Source organism: Grammomys surdaster, unplaced genomic scaffold, assembly GCF_004785775.1.
Source record: "Grammomys surdaster isolate TR1022 unplaced genomic scaffold, NIH_TR_1.0 258, whole genome shotgun sequence".
Lineage (NCBI taxonomy): Eukaryota > Metazoa > Chordata > Mammalia > Rodentia > Muridae > Grammomys > Grammomys surdaster.
Window position 1 is genome coordinate 2,079,140 of NW_021604699.1, and position 22,299 is coordinate 2,101,438.

Here is a 22,299-nt window from a genome sequence, read left to right on the forward strand (position 1 = left end):
CCGCACTGCACCAGGGTGGCTGTACTCATTCTTGCACGCTCCTTTGCTGTCACTACTGCAGCTTACTGTCCTAGGGTCCAGCCTTGATAAAGACAGATGCTAACAAGATGAATCTTGTTTCCCTTTGAGGCTCTGACTCTGCATTACAGGCTATGGCAGGTCTGAGTTTGAAGAGAGAGCGAGCCACTGCACTGGAACACGCCCCAGCTCATCTTACAAGTCCAGGTGCCCACACAGGTGTGCAGACCCCAGGGGTCATCTTCAGCATGGCCTACAAGTACCTGGTTTGGTAATGAAGAGATGTCCCCAGGTTTCTGTCTAAGGAGGTCAAGGCTTCCCCAAGGAGCACCCTTACAAAAGCAAAGCTACTGCTACCCAGGGACTTACCAGAGGATAGTTGCAGGCTTCAGGTTCAAGCCTTTAGTAAGTGAAATATTTCCTAATCTAAGTTTACAAAGTGTAGGGGTGGTGGGTGTTGGAATCACTTGTGGTTACACGGTGACAAACAGGCAGGAAGGAACATCAGGCTACAAGTAGCATTGGCTCAGAAGGACTGTGTCTGTGCCCGAGGAACCTGTTTTTCTGCTCTGCTTTCTTACCACCAGGTAGGCATGATGGTTCTCCTGGGACTTTCATGTGCCTGGCTTCTGACACCTCAGTGTCCTCACAGCTTCACAGCTGGTTTGAGAGATATGCCCAAGGTTCCTTGTCTGACACACAAAAACGTGTCAGGTTCTTACAAGGAGACTATCTGTGAGCATGCCAGGAGCTTCCAGGTGCATGTGGTCAAGTCCATGTACATTAACTCCCAATATCACCTGCCTCTCCTTTAAGCTAAACCTTACCAGATGTAGACAGGAAAACTTAGTATCTGGCCTTAAATTGCTCTTCAATTGAGTTTTGAGTTCCTTCATATTAAGAACTAAAAATGGATTTGAAATGAGTCTGTGGATTTCCTGGTCAGTGTATCCCTGTGGTATACCTGCTAATCCCAGTGAGATCAAAGACTCAAAGTGCTCATTCTGCGGGAAAGCCTCACTCTGTATCTGACTTTATGCCCACAGAGGATCAGTGTTTCTTTTTGGTGCAAGGTAAGTGTGTTTACTCTGAGCTACATCTCCAGCCCAAACAATCCCAGGACAATCTTATTTTTTAGTCATCAGTGTGTTACCTGCCCTTCCTATCGTGTACTGTTCTGCCTTATGGAGAGAAGCATGTCTTCTGAGCCAAGACTAGGTGTACTGTGATCCTCCAGAGAAACACACGTGACCTTTGGATATCACAAAAGAACACACAGTGCATGATGTCAGACTTGGTTGACTTGCCCTTTATTAAGAAATCGGAATAGCTTTTGGTAATTCTACCATATAGAACAACAACAGTGGACAAGACACACACCAAGAGACATGGCTGGAGCTGGAGAACTTAACAGGAGGGCAGAGTTCACACTGCACACTTCCCAGGGGGAGGCTTCCTCCTCAGGTAGTGTTCACAGGAGGCATTTACTATTACAAAACAGACAGAGCTCTTGAGATCATTGTATGAGCATTGGTCAGATCGAAGGAACCACAGCAGCAGTGGAGTTAAGGCAAAGATATTTTCTCTTGCTACAGAATCTCCATAGTTCTTAACATATTCCAACATGATTATACATGCATTCAGTTTAAAATGAAAAATAAACAAGTATACAAATCACTATTGGATTCTTAAAAATAAACTCTATGTCACTTTTCTTTTTGGCAGCACCAGCCTGAACTTTGCAATATTTCAGAAACTTCAGGTACATTACAGTCTTCTGAGAAAGGCCCAGTACTTCAGAATTCCCGGGGCAGCTGTGGAGAAAGAACATTACTGGCAACAAAAATTAAGACAGTTGAGAACCTATGGAAACATATGTAGCCGTTCACACATGTGCACACATATTCAGGCTTCACTCCCCATGCTATTGTTTGGCAAGGCCTGCACACACCGAGAGTTGGCAACCTCACTTTCCCTGGGCCCCAAAGGGCTCCATACACACAGGAAGACTGCTGCTTCTTACTCCAGGACTTCTTAAGCTTCAGAGAAGCCTGGCTCAGTAGCTTTAGGGAAAGGTTGAGTATATTTTTCATTTGCATGGTTCTGCATGCTTAAGAAATGTGAACTGGTATAAAGGACTGGACACTAGACTGTGCAGAGCTTCCTGGGTGCCTGCTGCCACAAACTGAGCTACAGAGCTCTCAAGGCCAGAAGGTTGGGTTTGACCCACTAGAAAACTTTATGGAAACCAAACTGCGAATTTTAAATCACTCAATGATATAAGTAAGCTTTTCTCTTTGGTTTTAAAAACAAAAGTCATATAACAAACATTCTCAACTATGAAGCAGAATTGACTGGGGTACCAAAGAAACTCCAGCCTTAAAGAAGGAAGGAAGGAAGGAAGGAAGGAAGGAAGGAAGGAAGGAAGGAAGGAAGGAAGGAAGGAAGGAAGGAAGGAAGGAACCTCATGAGGTAGCTGAGTCAAAGGTCAAGTCCACAGCATACAACAGTGAGCTCAGTGAATACTTAGGCATTTTAAATCACAACCTGCTATGGGGTTTAATAACTGTTCTTTCTTTCCAATTCCTGCAGGTACATGCAAACCTGAGATGAGAACCCTGCAACATGAGGCTAGCCAGAGGCTGAAGTGTGTAAAAGCAGATAGGAGGTGGGCCAGACCTCTGGTATAGGGCTACTGTGTCTCAGGTCCTCCCTGTCACCATACCATATCAACATGGAAGTCAAATGACACTGGTCTCACGCAGAGCAGGCACCAAGTGGAACTCAGGGACATGATGGGCTGGCAAGGTTGAAGTCTGTATACTTATCAAGTCCAAGACACTGCTCAGAAAGGCCCTCCCTTGTTTCCATATACATAAAACTTTTCGGGATTATGCCACCCTTCCTCTGGAGGATCCTGTCCCTTCCTCTGTACCATCTCAGGATGTGGAACACCACTATTTTGCAGCTGCTCACGCCCTGAGTTCTCCTTCACCACAGGCACAGGCTGTTACTTGGAGAGTAGCTTTTCAGAGGCCAAGTTCAAATGACTTCCATGTGGACTGAACACTGTGACCACTGCAGTTCTGGCAACGGGGGTTTATAGCTTTCAGCACCATAAACACTCAGGTCCCATATGCAAAGACACATTTACATGTGTACTCGTTCGCAATGCATACATTTGTAGGTGCATATGCACACTCTTACACACATACATGCACATCCACACTCTTGCACACACTCGAGAAATATAGTGGCCGGGCAGCATCCCAGGCTGGGCAAGTTCAGGTGAGGAAAAGACTGGGCGAAGATGGGAGAGTGAAAAAGCCTGAGTAGGGCGGGGTTCTGGGAAGGAGCCCTGAGTGCTCCAGCTCGCTGCGACCTCTCTTGTTGTCCTCAGAGGCACGAGCCAGCACATCAGGCACACCAGCACACGGTAGGCAACCCAGAAGACCCGCAGCGGGAAGGCAAACACCAGCTCTGTCTGTTAGGTCTCTGTTGTGTAGTTATTGTAGGTGAGAGGAGGCAGGGCTGAGAAGCTGCTCCACCGCCTGCTGTTAGGCTGGGGCTCCATGCGCCCTTGCTCTTTATATTTACCCAGAATATTTTTGGCTTCTTCGGCATCCCGCAAAGGGTTCTCTCCATACTCTTCTCTCAGCCATTGCCGATACTGGAAAAGTTGGAAAGAAATCCCAAGTGTCACGCATACAAATTCTAGGGACTCTTGCCTCTTAAGCAATGGTGAAGTTTCCACAAATAAACATGGAAATAAAAGGTCACTGGGCATCAATCACAGCCAACGGCAAACAAGGGAAATAGCTGTTCCTTTAACTATCTGATATCTGAGCTCATGACCTGGAAATCTGCTGACTATGCATCTACTTAGCAGACTTGGAACAGTTATGTTCTTGTGCCATCTGCCTGTGATAACCAGCACTGATTAAAAGAATCCAGGGAGGAAAACAGGAAGAGATAAAGTGTGCAATTCAGAATCATCTTGTAGAAAGGTGACCTTGTTTTACTCCAGCAAAGAAGAGAATACCTGAGTTACCACGATGAGTACTGGAAAATAACCCCCTTCACTCTCATCTGGTTTGAAAGCTTGAAGGTTGAGATGAATTCAAAACAAAAAAAATAAAAATAAGAAAATAGGCCAAACCAGGAAGATTAACTACACCCAGAGAGAGAAACAAGCAGATATGGAGTACCAGGTACAACAAAACAGGAAACCTAAGATCTCGTGGCTGCAGTGCGGGAGCACAAAGGATGCAGGACTCTCTGAGGGATGCAGGGGGAATCCTGGGACCCAAGGACTTCTGTGGGCCTTCCGGTTCCAAGTGCCACAATTCTCAAAGTGTAAGCATGGCCCAGTGTGGCTGTCTATGTGAAACGTTCCCCCAAAGGCCACTCACCTGCTGCACTTCATGTTTCTCAAACTCCTGCAACTGCCTTTGGAAGCCCAGGTTGGGGTTGGCACAGGACCTCCCCGCACGAACGGTGTGCAAGGCATCTTCCCAGCCAAAGTCGGTGACAGTCATGATGTATGCGATCACCAGGGTCACACTCCTGGAGACCCCAGCCAGGCTGCAGGACAGAGACAGCCACATGTTTCAAGGGCAGTTTGGAAACTGAGGATCCATCTCCACCGATCTAAAGGACCCTATTTTAAAGAGCCTGTCTGCCTTTAGGGTTTCATGGGAGCAGGCCAGGCTTACTAGAGAATTATTCAGTATCACACCAATAACTGTCCTCTACTGCAGATGCTGGCTCAAGCATTCTACAGGAATTTCAGCCTTATTTTCCACAGTTTTTCTATAGTAATAAATATAGTTTTTCTACGATCTGGATATTTTCAATTTCCTTGGGCAATAATGTAACTGTGGCACAGAGAGGGGCTTGGGGCTTCCAACCCTATGCAACAATTCCAACCAAAACCTGAACTAGGCTCAGAAGGCTTCATGGCTTTCATAACTACCATAGATGAGATCATGATAGGGCCTGGTATGTAGTTCAATGGCAGAGCACTTGCCTAGCATGCTCAAGAGTTTGGGTACCAATCTTCAAAACAGAAAACAAAACAAACAAAAAAAAGAGTACTTGCCAAATCTTAGCTTCTATATTTGTTTTGAGCTAACCAAGCAGAGCACTATGGCAGGCAGACCGAATACTCCATGCTCCAAAGCAACAGGCAGGGTGCTTGCAAGCAGGAATGGTTGGTTTGTTGCTTGGTTATCACCATCAAGGGGTAATATGCAAGTTAAGGCAAGGAAAGCTTCCTCAATGTGCTCTATCAAATACTGAACAGAGGGAAACTTCAGGAATGTCTTGTTTTCTTGATAATTTCAGGTATACACAAATACATTAAACAGCAATTCTTGGAATATCAGGTCTAGAGTATTCTAATGACAAGAATAGTACCCTCCTCCCCTTCAGTACTTGCTTGTCACCAGAGCATTTTATTAGGAACACACAAGGGAGTTTTAAACAAATATATCCCCTTAGGCTACAGTTCTTTATATGAATTCACCAGGAGTCTGGAGAGACTCAGAGACTGGGGTTTCAGAATCTATATCAATGGTCCCCAATTGGACTTCCAAAGCACTTTAAATCAAATGTAATGGAAGGCTGAAACAACTATAATTTGTATTGGCTATACCACCTACTTATAAATAACAGTTTAGCAAAAAATAAAAAACTGCACATTATTTAATATTTATAAACATAAACCTGTGTACATCTGCAAATCACCATTCTTAAAGCTACTGAAATATCTCCTGTCCTTTCTGCTTTTATAGGTTACTTGCTCATGGCTTTTAGGTGTGGCTTTTCTGTCTATTGTATTCTGTCAGGGCTGTCACCAGCATAGGCACCAAGAGTTACTACTTCATATTGTTTATGCTGCAAGGGTGGGTGCTTTCACTCAGTCAAAAGACTTATACTTTCAGTTAGCTAATGTCACACATCACTTAAGACAGAGGAGAGATGATCAGTCTCCATTCAAACTATGGCAGAGCCCTTGCTCCAGAATGTTATAATCCATTATTATCACTGCCAGTGCGAATGCTCACCTAGAGCTCCCCAGGCAAAGATCAGAGCACTGTGCAAACACTACACTTACTAAGTATGCTGGCTTGCCTTTCTTGTCATTGTGTGTGCTAGTGTGTAAGTGCAGTTGTCCTTTCTGCCCACAGGCCACTGGTCCCAGAGCTCACTGTGGACATCAGAATCCATGGTGTCTGTCCACCGTCTTCTAAGAAGGGCATAGTACATAGTGCTACCTGACACATCCTACCAAGCATTTTCATGCATCTGTAGGTGACAGTGTAGTGCACCACTGTTCTCCTACACTGTTTGAGAAATAAGGACAAGAAAAACACATATGTGTTTGGTAGAGATATACTTTTCCCGGATATTTTTGATTCATAGATGAATATGAATTTGAGTTTTTCCATGAGTTTGGAGCCCATGGTTATGGAATGTTGACCTTCCACTTATGAGAAAACATACAGGGCAGGTGGATTGCTGTCAATAAAATGTTTACTTCTAAGTATGCTTGGATCACTTTAAAGTAATCTACTAGAGCGAAACACATCCAACAAAAGCCCCAACTGGCAAATGGAAAGGAATTAGCTTGATATTAGAGAAATATATCTCTCAGTGCCCACAGTTGCTGCTGGAGTGGGTAGGAGGAAGCAGGGCTTTGGGGTGACCACCCTGGGGCCCGATATGAGCTTACCAAGACCAGCTGACATGTGAAAGGCTGTTCTAATGAAATGCCATGCTAGAAATGACAGTCTTTTGTGCCACTAACCTTGACAACAACCTCTAGAAAACCTAGCAGTGACTGAAGCAAAAACAAAAGCAAAGCCAGTCAGTTTTCTTCCAGAAAAAGACAGGGACTACTGGAGAGTGGGGCAGATGTACAGCATGCATGTGAAATACTGCTCCAGCACCACGCCTGCACGCCTGCACATCCGCACACCGCCTGCACGCCTGCACGCCTGCACACCTGTGGCCATGCTGCTCCTCGTGACAGTTATAAACTCTAACTCTCTGGAACACTGGGCCCCCAATTAAATGCTTCGTTTTATACGTTGTGTTGGTCACGGCATTTTATCACAACATTGGAAAAGCAACTAAGACAGAAAGACATCAACTTATGACACTGTATTAAGCAAGAGTCATACATACCAATGTACGAGACAGCCCTCACCCTGCAGTCGGCACTCGTGAATGAATTTAATACTTTCTTTGAAATGTCTTGTCCTATGCAGAAAAAAAAGTAACAAGTAACATTTACTATTTAACGTCTTTTGAAAGGAGACAATTGCTGTGATTTCCTAAGATGTCTTAGGGTCTGCCCATCTAGAGCCAGGACAGGGGCTGGTGCTGCCTCAGCTGTACATGCACAGGCAGGCTGAGAGTTTTATCTTCAAGCCATCCCTGAATCACATGGCTGCTGCTGACTGGCACAAGAACTCCAGTTCTTGCTTGGCCTCCTATGTTCACTCTGCCTGTCACACCAGCTGTGAACTATACAGCCACAGTGGCTCAGATGAGGAAGATATCCCTATTGTGTAGATGTCTAAATCCTAGAAGCCAGCTTACTTCTGACCCCATGAAAACCTTAGATGCACAACCCATAATGATCTCTCAAGAGCTGCTGGTCAGTCTCATCACTCAAGTGCTATATGCACTGGAGCTGTGGGGAAAGGAACTTCTAGTTTCAACCCTGTTCTGCCACTCTGTGTGGCACTGGAAGCATGGCTTAGAAAGCAAGGATGATGGCTACCGTGACACAGTATCGGTATGCTTTGCAAACTACAGTTTGCAATGATGGTGAATGTCAAAGTTCTTTCTTCTGACCCTTATCCCTTTGGGTCACTTCTTTTCTGGGTACTTGTTCAGCTCACAACTATTCAGGAGAGCCACCGTCAAGTTCCCAGGTGATGTGTGTGCCTTGCACCATATGAGCAGAGATCTGCACTGTAGCATATAGCAAGTGAAGGTTTGAGGTAAAGGCATAGAGCCTTTTACCAGGTAGATTCTACCTTCAGATGGTTTCCAAACCACTGAAACCTCCAAAGCTGCCTATGTGCCCAATTCACTTATCTACAAACACTGAATACCAGCCATTTGCCAGGGCTTATGATTGGCTGAGAGACAAGTGTGTATGTGTGTGTGTGTGTGTGGGGGGATAATTCTCCCTGAAGAATGATAGCACAAATGAGTCAGAATGGAAGCTCAGTGGGGTTATGCTGGCAAGAGGTAGGAAGTGTTTTCATTGATGAATGCATATACAACACACACATCCATGCCTGCCAACAAGTGTCACTGCAAGTGGAGAGTCCAAGTGTACCTAAGGACACCCGACTGCTACAGACATCTCTAGATAGCACAGCACGGCATGGCACGGCACAGCACAGCACAGCACAGCACACCACACCAGTTTCTGGTGATTTTTTTTTTTTCTAGGAAAAAAGACTCTTAGATGTAAACACAGGACTCAGAGAACTGAAGTGTTCCCAAATGGTCAATGGCAGGCAAGACCATGTCCTTGCTAAAACCCTGCACCTGGCAGCACTTGTACCCCAGAGCCAGGGGCATGAAGAGGTGGGAGGGGCGAGTGCAGGAGCAGACTAACAGCTGATGAGAGCATGACATGGTTGCATGTGTTTGTTGCAGCAGAGAGCACAGCTCCTCATGCTACAAGCCGAACCAGCCACCTGCAGTTGGCCAGGATGCCTCTGACCCAGCTCCAGCACTGTAGCTATCCTGGACACTGATTCAGTTTTAGGCAGCAAAGTTCTCAGGCTCTGAAAATATTCTGCTTCTGCTAGCTGTGGCCACAGAGAAGGAAAGAAGGCTCTGGGAGAGGAGTTCTGCAAAGCTCTCCCTTTTCTGAGGAAAGGAAAGTGCTACATCTAGTCTCTAGTCTCCAGCCTCCGGCAGACAGCTACAGAAGTCTAAGAGCTATTGTAGAAGCACAGAACTCCAGGATAAAGTGTTGCAGTATGGGAAGCCAGGTTCCCACAGGACTCCAGAGCTTTGCTGGCAGCCCTGGGAGAACCACTTGCAGGCTTCTCGACAACCTCTCTCCCTGAGACACCATCAAAGAGAGTCTACTTACAGGCAATGCCCTCTTCCTCAAACCAGCACCTAACTGAGGGACTAAAGGCCCAGGCCACCTCACCTAGGTACAAAGTGTCCTGTGATGGCTGGTTTTACACTAACCTGATATAGGCCAGAGTCATGTTTGGAAGAGGGAACCTCAATTGAGAAAATGTCCTCACCAGATTGGCCTGTGGGTAAACCTGTAGTGCATTTTCTTAATTAATGATCGATGTGGGAGGATCCAGCTCCCTGAGGGCAGTGACACTCCTGAGCAGAAGCCCTGTGTGTTAGTCAAAAGCAGGCTGAGCAAGCCATGAAGAACAAGCCAGTAAGCAGAATCCCTCCATGACCTCTGCATGATCTCATGCCCTGACTTTGCAGAATGATGGACTGCAAGCTCTAAGATGACATAAAGTCTTCCCTCCCTAAGTTGCTGTTGGTCACGGTGTGTTGTTGTTGTTTTTACAATAATAGACCTGAGACATTAGGCTCTGATTTCCCTCATGGCTTATATAGTGGTGTCCATCCTCCTTGCAGGAGACAGAGGCTGGATTCAGGACCAGTTGAACACCAGGGGATGGCCAGATGGCATATTCCTTTATCCATAAGTCTGTCCACAATGTGGTTGTCAAGGGTGTGCTGGGGTCCCTTTCCCACTGCAGGTTCTACCTTTAGTAGGTTTCCTTCTGGTTGGGAAATAAGCACGGACAAGGAAAAGAACACCAGAGCCACAAAAGCAAAACCAGAAAGCAGTGAATGAGAGCCATCCAGGTGAAGGAAGAAGCCACAGACTGCCTTAGAGCATTTTGCAATGAGCACAGTGGTGCAAAAGCCAGCTGAGCTCCTCTGAGTGCACACAGGACTCTTCAGGAGTCTTCAGGAAGTTACTGGTTCTACAGGCTCATTAAGATCTTGCTGAGAAGTCAAGCCAATTCCTCCACTGAGGCCTCCCTGGGAGCAACTTCTTATATCTGTTTTTCAGACCTACATGTCCTAAACTCACACACTATGAAATCAAGCTTCCTATAGACTAAGAGGCAGAAGCCGGATCAAGAGCTGGCTTTGCTGCATCTGGGTTGAGCAACACCCAAACCTGTACTGAGCCCACAATAGCGTGTAGAAGGATAGCCTTTGCATCCTTTGGTTTGCATGTCTGTATGAGATAGAGGCTAGATCAACAATGACAGACAGGATGCTGTTTCTGGCCACCACTGTGCTGGGGCCAAGGACTGTAGAGCCCCAGGGCAGGCAGCTGTCTCAGTCTAAGACACAGTGATGCCTCAGGAGGACCTGTAGAACTCTACCATGAGACTTGACTCAGACACAAAAATCAGGCACCAGGCCAAGCCAGGCAGACATTCCTAGAAATGCCTTTTACAAGAAAGCCCAGGAGGTGGGCTGGCCCAGTGCTGCTCTGGTTTAAAACTGGGTGTTGCAGAGAGAGGTGCGTGTGGGTTATTTCCAGGGAAAAAAATGACATAAGTCCAAGCTCTGGTCACTAAACTCCCTCCTCCACAGTGGGAAATACCCACAGTCTGGGTTCTTTTATTTTCAACTCTAGTCTGAAGCAGAAGCACAGATCTGCAGCCACATCCCACCACATGCTGTTTACATGAACACCAGTTCCCTCTTGTTCTTCTTCTTCTGGTTGGCAGTTACCTTACTTCCACACAAAGACATGTATGAAGGCCTGTATGCAGTAGGAAGCATGCCCACAAGTATAGCATACTAACTCAACAACGCATAGATGTGATCATCTGAGCTACTGCCAGTGGCTCTAAAAGATCACCTCAGTGGTGGTGGGCAGCTCTGGTGGAGAGATGTTTTTTAAGTGGCTTAAGCAGGGAGCCCAGTAGTTGCAAATCACCTTCTTGCTTTTCAGTGACTAACTAGTACCTCAACTACTCATTCTCCATATAAGAGGCTGAGAGTGACCACATGAATCTTGCTGATCTTCTGAGAGTTCAGTAAAGAATGCTGGATGGAGAGTAAAGTCATACTACATGACACTCTTTTGTGCAGACTTCTTGCTCTAACACTCATGGTCTTAGACGCTCTAATCCCTAGTGTGATGTGACAGAGGCCTTAGGTTTGGGGCTTTGCTTACTGCAGTAGGAACCCAATGACTTGGCCACCTGAAATGGTGGTGGGTCTTACTTCAAAGCCAGTGGTATCAGATGAGGTTGTGCTGATAGGAAATGGCACAGAAATACAAGATGTTTTTCCTCTCCAACTAAATCCAAGCGCACCAATGGTCCTTTTCAAAGCAAATGGGTAGAGCACTCTTTGTTGGGAGATTCTTCTTAGGGCTGAATTGGTCCAAACACCCCAGGCTCCCCTGCCCATCTCACAGCTAGATCTCTGAAAGCAAACCCCTAACACCAAACATCTACAATTTACACATGTAACAGTGACTCCCTAACTTTATGCCTCAGCAACTGTCACCATTAGAAAAGACCTGGAGGATGTTCTTGTGTTACCATACTTTTCATTGTGCTAGATACATTCATTTAAAAAGATAGCTTAAAAAACAAGAAAATAAAACTCCTTTAACATGGCAACATTTCACAAAAGAATGATTTAACTCAATAGTAACAAGAACAGTCTGAGGTCAGAGGGGTCTTGCTTAGATGGAATGATTGCTGTTGTGTAGCAAACACCTATTCCAGAGTTCTCATTTACCCCCTACTAGGAGAGCATCACTGAGGGATGCAAAGACCTCAAGAACCATCTGGATGCACAGCTACAGTGGTGACAAGGCTCATCTATCTCTGATCTTGAAAAACTGCTCATAAATAAAAGAAGTAGAAAAAAGACAAATCAAAGGAAAGTGGAAGACAGACAATATCAGTTCTCCTAAGACAACACTGGCAAACAACGTGGTGGTCCTAAGACCAGGACGCTCCTGATACCCATACAGAGCTCAGCGTACTGACACTTGTCTCTCCACAAGACCTCCAAAAACAGAGACCTGCTTGCCTCTGAAACCACAGAGCACCACAGAGACTACCATTACAATGCAATCCTATGACCCCAGAGCCTGAGTGAGCTCCCACAGAATTGACAGAGAACAGAAAAAGAAATAATCCACTAAGTGCTGCTTGGCTACAAACACCAACTTACTCTGTAATAAAAACAAAATAAGCAAATTCAAGTGAATACATATCTAAACATCTACCTTCAAAACACATTAGCATTCCTTACTTGAATAGAGAGAAAACACAATCTTATTTTACAACTATTACAGAATTAACAAAATAACGAATTCCACACATCATTTCCGATGAAGACTGCCAGGTTATTAACTGCAAAGATTAAAGTGACTTGCTCTAGAAAACCCATAGAGAAAACAAACTCAAACAGGTTTCATGTACTAAGCTCCAGCACTGGCCACCTGACACACTTAACACCCACTCCAGCATATCTCTTGTTACGACAGACAACATCATGCAAAACACACCACACTAGGGCTGTGAGGTTATTGGGAGACTGAGAACTTGAACTTTTCTATTTCCTGACTTGGGCAGGCTAGGTGGCTGGGGGAACTGAGCTAAAATTCTGTGCTCCTGTTATCTCAAGCCAGCTTTCTGCATTTCAAGTTCATGGAAGGTCAAAGGTCAGATGGGGGAAGATTCTCTAGGATTAAGGCCAAGACAGAAAACCAACTTTTCTGCAGTTCAGAGCAACTGCCTATCAGGTGACTGAAGTGTCAAAGGTCACACACCTCTTACTAAGCATAATTAGCCTAAATACCTACAGGTTCAGGGCTTTGTAGAAAAGGAAATATTTAATGTTTATCTTGCCACGTGGCAATAAGCATTCTATCACTGAGTTATGTCCCCAGTCTAAGATTTATGAAATAAACATTTCACCCAAACTTAGAAATCGTCTTAAAAGTTACTATCTATGTTTAAAACAGTAAGCAGTACAGATTTCCAGGAGCTGGTTAGTCACTGAAGAGAGGGAACCAGGGGCATCAGGAACTCAGTGTGGTCAGATGAGAGATTGCCTGTTGATAAGCATCGGGGTTACTGAGAGCAAGTTTTATAAACTACTGAAGTTTTCTCTTGCTTTAGTTACCCTAGCACTAAGAATTATCTTGGGGTTGGAATGATGGTTTAGTCTCAGCATCTGGAGCACTGGCTGATCTTCTAGGGGGCCTAGGTTCAGTTCCTGGTGTACACATAGCAGCTAACGATTGTCTGTAACTTGAGTTCCAGAGGATTCAAGGCCATCTTCTATCCTCTGTGGGCTTGCATGTTCATGGTACACAGACATACAAACAGGCAAAATACTCATACATGTAAAATTAAATAAAGAATTTAAAATGTATTTAGATCTAAATACATTTAAACAAAACAGAACCCTGATCTCCCAACCACCCATATTGGTTGATACAGAAGGTGACCATTCACTGAGAACTCCTAGTATGTTGTGAGTAGTGAACACAAGAGACCCTAAGTAAGTCACATCATTGAAAGAGCAAGCATTTGACTCAATTGTGGAATCACACTCACTGTTATAATCTGAGTGGCCCTTCCCTCAATTTGTTTATTGGGACCTTAACTCCTAAATCAGTCAGTATTGGGAAATAGGGCCTGGTATGAAGTGCCTGGGTCATGGAGGTAGTGTCTCCATGGCCAGCTCAAGCACTTGGCTTCCCTTCCACCTCCACACACACTCATCCTTCTTGCCTTTCCACGGCAGTATTATGAAGTAGTAACAAGTCTCTCAACACATGTGGCAGCCTAATCTTGGACTTCAGGCCTGCTCAACTGTGGGATCAAACTTATTTCCTTTTTGTATTAGTCACCCAGTCTCAGATATTCTATTATAGTAACAGAAAGAGATGAAGACACCCAGCCATCTTCTCTGGCAACAGGTAAATAAAACTTAAGCTGTCACCAAAACTTATCTCAATTTATCGTTCCTATAACTCTGAAGATACCCACTATAGTAGAAATAGATTCATACTTTGGAAAGTGCCTAGAGTTCACAGAAATATGCTCATATAGATCTGACTGTGCCATTCTAAATCCTAAAGATGGGCATTTTCAGATGAGAATTGAATGTAACTAGTTAAAACGACCTCACATAGTGAGACTAGCTTGAACTCTGGGATTTTCTGATACTTGGTTGTCCTGCTCACCCGCCATAGTGCAGGACTGTCAGTACTTATATGAGATTACTGCTATGGATGATGAAGGCAGAACTCAGTTCCTCGAAAAGTCTTAATAGTAGCTCAAAGACCAGAGGCCACGTGTCCTGACAGCACATACCCAGGATAAGTTCCAGCTTAATTCCTGACAGTCAGGTATTGACACATTCGACAGTATGGTCGAATCTTGGTTGTAGATGAGAGCAAAGCAATCATTCCAAAAATAGTCACCAAAACAAGGGTAGAAGATTGCTGTGGTCTTCGGAGAAAGGCAGCGCCTCACTTCCTTCCGCAGGGACCATGCCCTTCCAACCACTTCTGTTTCTTGACACGACTAGTAACCAAGGAAGTTCTCCAATGTTGCTGTTTCTCCTTCCAGATGAGACTACTACTTTGTTTTCCTAGTTTCCCCTGTCCCTTTTTCAGTCTTAAAGTCTCAACTCTCTGTGAAAGACCAAGAGTTGGGGTAGAGACAGAACCTGGCCTGGGGAGAAAATGTCTGTATTAACTTCCCACTTTCTCAGTCCTTTCCTGGTCTAACTCTAGACCCTCTGTCCCTTGTCCAGCTACCCACTGACCTATACCACCTGTCCTGAAATAGGTAGGTCTATAAAGTCACAGCGTAATCCATGACCTCTCTGCTCTCTGGCACTGAAGACTTAAGGATGGCCAACATTCCAGCATCTTTTAGAGAAGCTGGTCAGTTGAGACAGAAAGCAAGTATGTAGTCTGCCTCACTGACATACAAAATTTGTATGCACTGGCACTCTGGCACTTGTACACCGTGGGGGATGAACCCTGTGGTCTTCCAGACTCAAAAGTACCAATCTGGAGTGTCTCTGATGAAACATTAACACATGGATGCAGAGGGCTGTTTTGCTGATCCCCAGTATCCAGGCTAAGGCAGCCAGAAAATCAGAGGCTTCATGAAGTGTAGGATTCACAGAGTGATAGTGCTACTAGCATCTTAGCCTGCAAGGGTCAAGTACAGGCCTGGGGAAACTATCACCTATCTATGCTGGGCCTAATTGAGACCAAGGGGGCTTGTTGCAGTTATAACTGGGTCTCCAAGGCTCCATCCCATCCTATCAAGGCTGCACCATTGCTCATTGCAGATGCTGCCATTAAGGTGAGCTGCAATTCTGAATTCTTCTTAACTTGTTAAAATGACTAAGACGACCCTGGGAGACATGCTGGTGGATAAAGGTGCTTTCTACACAAGCCTGAACCTGAATCAGATCCTTGGAACCCTAAGTGAAGAAGAAAACTGACTCCTGTAAGTTGTCCTTTGACCTCCAAGTGTATACAGCATGACACAGATGCCCACACATTCATGTATACATGGTCTTTCAAGTACTCCCACTTTTTGATTAAGACAGTCTCTCAATGGTCTGGGATTACACCATTCAGATCAGGAAAGTTCTCCTATGAATTTCCGGAGATCCTCCAACATCTTCCAGAGATCCTCCAATACCTCCCATTTTTGTAGGCTCTGGAAATCTGAACTCAGGTCCTCAAGCTTGCAACACTAGAGTCCATGTGTGTGGAGGTGAGAAGTTGCTGTACACTGTGTTCTCCATCATTTCTCACCTCAGTTTTTGAGGCAGTCTCTCCCTGAATCTGGAACTCATTAATTTGGCTAGACTAGCTGAACAATGTACTCTGAGGATCAATTTATCTCTAGGTCTCTACCACTGGGGTTGAAGATGTGTCTGTGCTAGATGGATGCTTGGATCCTAAACTCTGGTCCAAGGGATTGCAGAAAAGGCACTTTACTGACTGAACCTTCTCCCTTGACTTAAAAGACCCTTCCTGTGGACCTCCCAGCCTCCGTGAGTCACAGTAGGACTGGGAAGTTACAAGGTGCCTCCAGCTATAGTTTGTCATTGGCTTCCCAGTTTGATTTCTGTAGACTTCCCGCTCCCCTCCTCAGGAGAGCAGATATGCAGGGACACTAACAACTCCCCAGACTCTTACAGTGCTTACTTATTTGCCTTCAGATCCCTGTATTTGCTTTTCATTTGGCTCAAGAACTGCTGGAGCACACACTACACTTGCTTTTAATTTCTCAAAAAAATACAGAAAAAAAAAACTTACAGGTTTTGAGACGGTGAGTCTGCTGCTGGAATACACAGGTATTTAACTCCCTGTAGAAAGATTAAAAAAATACATAAATAAAACTAAAGAAGATCATATACAGTAAAGTATTAAAAGGAACCATTTACTCAGGTCAAAAAAACAAGAAAAAGGAGAAGTTTGGTATTTTTTTTTTTAAACTCGTCTTTTGTTGCCTAGGAACTGAGGAAAAGCTCTTTAACTTGGTTTCCTGATTTTTTTCCATGGGCATGTCAATCTTCATGCTTTGGTTTGCAAGCAGGATATATAACAAATTTAAATAAAATTTGAGGGATCCAAAAAAAATTAGAAGAAGAGGAGGAGGAGGAGGAGGAGGAGGAGGAGGAAGAAGAGGAAGAGGAGGAGGGAGAAGAAATAATCAAACAACAACGAAGAAGAAACAAGAGTTGTGCACGTCAGTGTCAAGGTTCCCAAGCATCATCTTAGCACTTGCTTTACCCGCTCTCTGTGTTTCTTTTGGATCCTGACTATCCCAAACAGAGACAGTGCTGGCCAACACCTGCAAAAAGGCTTGAGACAGAGAAGTCATACCCTAGCTTTTTATGTCATCTTAGTATTACAAGAATTACAATTCCACTACAAGGCTGCTGAAACCTAAAAACAATGTTGCTTGCTTTGCAGAACAACAGTAAAATTTTTAGTGATTAACTAATGTATTTCTTTATTCCTCTCTAACTTGAGGGAAAAATCTTAACGCAAGGTAATGATTCAAAATATGCCAAACTTAAATTTTGTAAAAAGAAACAAAGCTGGTTTCTTCTGTACAGGAAAGATCGACATCGTAGTTCTGAAATCCTCAATGTCAGTCAACAAAGGGCACAGAGATTTCAATAGTCTTGCAGCCGAGTATGGTAAAGGACAGATGAATCACTCATAAATCTCCTGGATTTGCCAACTGTCACAGAATCTTGTCAACACATCTTGGACAGTCTGAGAGAAGAACTAACTAGTTTGAGAGGCCAGCTTGATGACCAATAATAATGCAGATATAGCCAGGTCCCCTGGGAAAGGAAATGACAAAGCCACCTGCTTTTGATTTTTAGATGTACTTGTTGTCTTTCTGTAAGTTTTACTGTTGATCTAGTTACTCTGATGGTCACTGGAGCTACAACTGGACAGCTACAATACTGGCATCATGCCTACCCACCCTGATTCTTGGGTGCAGGTTCAGGACTAGGCCTTCGATTTCCAGTAAGCTTACAGAAAATGTGACCTAGTAGGTCAGAGACTGGGAACTCATGCTTTGCTGGTACAGGAGGAGGCAGAACACACCAGACTGCTATATAATGAGAATGGTGAGCTGGTCCTGGGACTTCAGCATGGAGCCTATTTCTTCAGCTTTCTGAGCCTCTAACTACCTCTTAATCCCCTTAATCCTCGTAATCTGCTGAAACTGATCTGTTGTCAGCAAATAAACATCAGAATGGTACAATCCCATCCCTTCCCATCTGCTATTATGGTGGGAGGGGGGTTTCATGGGGAAAAACCCTCAAAAATAAAAATCAATTTCCCCTCATTTCTATGTATCTTTTCAAGCTTTGAAAAAAGTTATTTAATCATAATTTGAAAGAAAATCATTATACACATAGCAGTTACTGCATCTTTCAGTACAGTCTTCTGAGTCTTGGAGAAGATTAATTTTACCTCTGTTTATCCCAATAGGATCATTTCACCCAAGAGCAAACGGACTTTGTCAAGGTGTAAGATCTGCCAGAGGAAAGGGAAGGGAAGCCATGGGGTCTCCCTTGTATGGCTTGAACTTGCCAGTCCCACCTGTTCCATTCTCCCCCTGTCTTTATGTTTCCTGGGCCCCAAGGGCTGTGCTATGCTGGGAACACTGGCCAGTTATTTTAAACATTTAAAGCTCTTCCAAACCTGGTGGCATATTGCAGTATAAGTATATTGCAGGGTAAGACACTAGAAAAGAAAGCACTTCTGCCAAAACTGTCATGTCCCTTCTCTCTTCCACTGAGTTCCACATGTCCGTTATCTAATACACACACCTGCTGCTTCCTCCAGCTGCCACCGGAGTGCCTCCTTCTTTTCTTTGGCTCCTGAGTGAGAACTGGTAGTTAGTTGCTCAGGCTCAAGAGCTTGTGAAATCCCTCCTCCCACATACTTCTTCCATCCTCATGGCAAGCCATACTTCCAGAGAGACAGGACTCTCAGTATGCTACTGCCATCTCAGCCTGGCAACTCCCATCAGGCAAAAGGCTAAGTGGACTCCTCTAGGACAGCACAGAAATGCTGACTTCCCCTTCGTGTTGATGGATAGTTGCTAGCAGAATCGAAAGTCAGCCCAGTCTATATACTGGGAAGATAGATCAAAAGAGAGAATACAGAGAATGGACAGGTTAGGCCACATAGCATTTTGCCTACTGTGAGCATATGCCTTGACCACTTGTTAGCAGAGAAAGTGGGAATCACTGTGTTTCCTTTAGGCTATGCCAGGCAGGGCCACATTTACTTGTGTGCTACCTGATTCGCAGAAGCAACGAAGCTTGGGCCCACAGAGTAGAACCTGCCCAGTGTGCAGGAGGCTCTACCAGCCATAGGAAACAGGTGGAAGGTATTCTCTCTGTGAACCAAAAGGATAAGGAAGTAAATTGTGGCCATTTTAGGCCCCTTGCCTTCATAGTGGAAAGGGGCATGTGGCACCTTCAGCTTCCTTCTCCTGCAACTTGTAAAAATCAATGTGTACCTCTCAGTTACATTTGGGTACCCTGGGCTGTTAAATAAAAACAGAGAAAATGACAAGACAATGTGCCATCAAAGATTATATAACCACAAGAACACTTAACTTCCTGGAATGATGCCTGGCTCATGGTTGGTACTCACTCAAAGTCCAAGTGCTACAGATAGGTGCTAATCAACTCCATAAAGGTCACAGCTTGAGAAGTGTCTGTGTGTGTGTGTGTGTGTGTGTGTGTGTGTGTGTGCACGCGAGTGCATGCATGTGTGCTGTTAAGTACCACTGGGAAAGGAAGACAGCTGGTTTTTTTAGGCCATGCAAAGGGCATGGTGTCTACATATGCTCTAGTGACACTTAAACAGAACACAAACCACTTCACTATGACCTACAATAAGAAGTATGCAAATCAAGTTATTGAAGGAGTCAAAACTGTCAAAAAGGCTTAGCTGCTCGCCCCCAAAAGCATCTATTTATCGTGACTTAGTCATTAACAAAGCACAGATATCTTTGAGGCTACAGAAGGCAGAACTCCAGCTACCTAAAAAAGACATCCGATGCCTGCACATGTGCACAGCTTCTAACAGTTAGTTACTAATTCAGAAAGCAGCACTGAGATCCCTGTACCACCAGAAAGCTGGGCTGACTTAAATCACCCTGTTCTAATGAGTGGAATGGACATTTCCTATCTATGAACTATACAGAGGATTGTTCTATGGTGAACTTTACAGAGTGATGGATGAAAGACTGGGGGTGATGTGCTTAGTTACATTGTGTAAAGGATACCAAGAAAGGAGGTTAAAATAAAGAACTTAGAAAAATCTAAAAACTGAAACTTTACAAGTAGTAAAAATAAGAACAATGTTTCCAGCAGTATATATAGCATTTGCTATATATTTTTGCCTCCTGATCTCTGTATTTTGAAACATATAAAAATAAAATTGTTTTTCTTCTTCCTTGATATAAAATTCTTACAAAATAAATAAGAATAAAAACGAGTACTCTCTATGGTGTCTCAGAACAGCAGGCCAATGAGAAGCCAGTTAGTACTTATGGAGTTATTAAATATCAAGTCACAACTTTTCAAACCGCAGAACAGTTTTGTGTTGCACAAAAGCAGGAAAACTGACTGGGTCAGTCAATGATCTACTAGTGCTTTAAAAGTCACAGTTCCTACGGGGCACTTCTTTGTCCTCTGTGGCCTCCTGAGGGGCCAACATAACCAAGAAACAGCAGCAATACAGATGAGCTTGGCACCAGAGTCAAGAAACAAGAAGATGTGTAAACACTCTGTGCCCAGAGTGAGGGACTGACATGCAACAGTCACCATTCCAAGAAGCACATGGTGCCAAAGCTAGAAAACATAAGACAGAATAAAGGAGTTACAAGGGACTGGCCTGCCCTAAAAAGCTTCCTGCTGAAATTCTTGTGTTTAGGTTTTGAAATTACGTCAATAGACAATACTGGGTCAAGAAGAAAGTTAGAAAAAAATTACATATCTCTGGGGAAGAAGAAAGTTCAGAAAGCTTACCAAAGGCTTGATCTGAACAAACCAGAACTGTCATATTCTCAAAAGTTCCACCATTTTTCAGTTTTCTGTTTCAGCAAGTATAATAACCACTAAAAGGTAGGGTTTTGTCTTTCTTTGGACTGAAACTAAATATTACACTTCAAACGGTATGCACATACCTGAAAAGCAGAGCCAAGCTTGTGATCACAAAACCAGGAAAGAGGCCAAACTCTTGCTTGTTTCAAGTGCAATTTCTAAACCTACCCCCACCCCTAGACGTAGTAAGAGTCTTCTGAGAATCCAGGTGACCTGCTGTGCACAAGATCCAGCTGTGCACAACCAAACTTTCTCATAAGAAGCAAGGGTAAAGCATGTATGAACAGAACTCTACAGCAACATGGGTGGACCCTGGGGGCATTACAGCCCATCTGTACAATCTTCCTTACATGTAGAAGCTAAAGCTGTTCTTCTCATACAGGTGGCCTAGTAGATATTAGAACCTGGGCAGGTTCAGGGAGGGAGGGATGTGGAGATTAGTGATGGAAGGAGGAGGATGTCAGAGACAACTATTCCAGGACACAAGGTTGGCAACAGCACAGAGGATGAAGGTTACATACATTGTTCTGATTCAATCATTGCACACTGTACAGTGCCTGTGGTAAAATATGAACAAATACCACAGATCTTTAAAAAAAGAAACTCAACTGCATCCTTGTAGAAATACTAAAATCAAAGGAAGAGTATAAATTCTGGAAGGGAATAGAAATCCACACGATGGCTATGTTATTTAAACTGCCAGAAAAGATGTCACTCTTAGAACCGAGCACCTCAGACAGGATGGGTGAACCAAGGGGCGTTTTCCTACAAACATGCATCTCTTCTTTGACAAACAAGCCCATTCAGATTTCTAGCAGGCCTGCTAAACAGGTCTTTCCAGTTCTAAATATGCAAGTCCTAATGACACAAGGACAAACTAAGCCTGAAACTACCAAGAGCCAGTCTCCAACTACCGATTCTCCACTCCCAGAAAGACAAATATTAAATTAAAAGCAAAATTACAATTTGGACTGCCCTCATTTGATCAAAACCTAGACCATGACTTTATGCACTGCTACAAAACTCACAGTCAGCTGGGTACTGTGGCACATGCTTTTGATCTCAGTACTTGGGAGGCAGGAGGAGAAGAATCAGAGTTCAATCCATTTTCAGCTATATAGCCAGTATGAGGCTGGCCTGATCTACATGTGACCCTGTCTCAAAACAAAAACAATCAAAACTCCCAAATCACAAAGTAAAAGCATGTTTTATTGGTGAAGATAACTCACAACACTGAGGCAGGCAAAGAAATCGGTTAGTAACCTGGGACCCAACATGGTTTGGGTTATACACACTCCTACTCTCTAGTAATGCACTATGCAGCCTAGATCCTTTTCCTGTATGTACTATGCACACACAACCCTCTCTGAACAAAGCACCTAGCAACATTAGATCCCTGCCTGCACTGGGCTACATGGGCAACCCCTCTCAAAAAAAAAAAAAAAAAGATAAATTTCTTTATTTCTAATACAATCAAATTTAGACAGTTTCTATTCAAGTGTAACCCCAATGTATCTAATATGAAGAATAGACAAACTGTTCCAGTTTGAACTGGCTTGGGGTACATTCACAGCAAAG

General features: G+C 44.1%; 1 protein-coding gene across 2 annotated transcripts in view; it reads right to left on the reverse strand.

Annotated features, from left to right (window-relative positions):
• Nucleotides 1–1,301: 1,301 nt before the first annotated feature.
• The window catches only part of Dusp22 (dual specificity phosphatase 22), a 50,069-nt gene continuing 29,071 nt past the window's right edge, over nt 1,302–22,299 (reverse strand). Inside the window, exons 4-8 of one of the 2 annotated variants that reach the window (XM_028775686.1) lie at nt 16,388–16,437; nt 7,210–7,284; nt 4,431–4,602; nt 3,616–3,688; nt 1,302–1,832 (exon numbers count right to left, since the gene is read on the reverse strand). In XM_028775686.1, coding sequence (XP_028631519.1) covers nt 1,786–1,832; nt 3,616–3,688; nt 4,431–4,602; nt 7,210–7,284; nt 16,388–16,437 — 417 coding nt within the window. In that variant the 3' untranslated portion in view covers nt 1,302–1,785. Of the gene's footprint in view, nt 3,689–4,430; nt 4,603–7,209; nt 7,285–16,387; nt 16,438–22,299 lie in introns of both variants that reach the window. The other variant, XM_028775685.1, reaches the window with a different exon arrangement.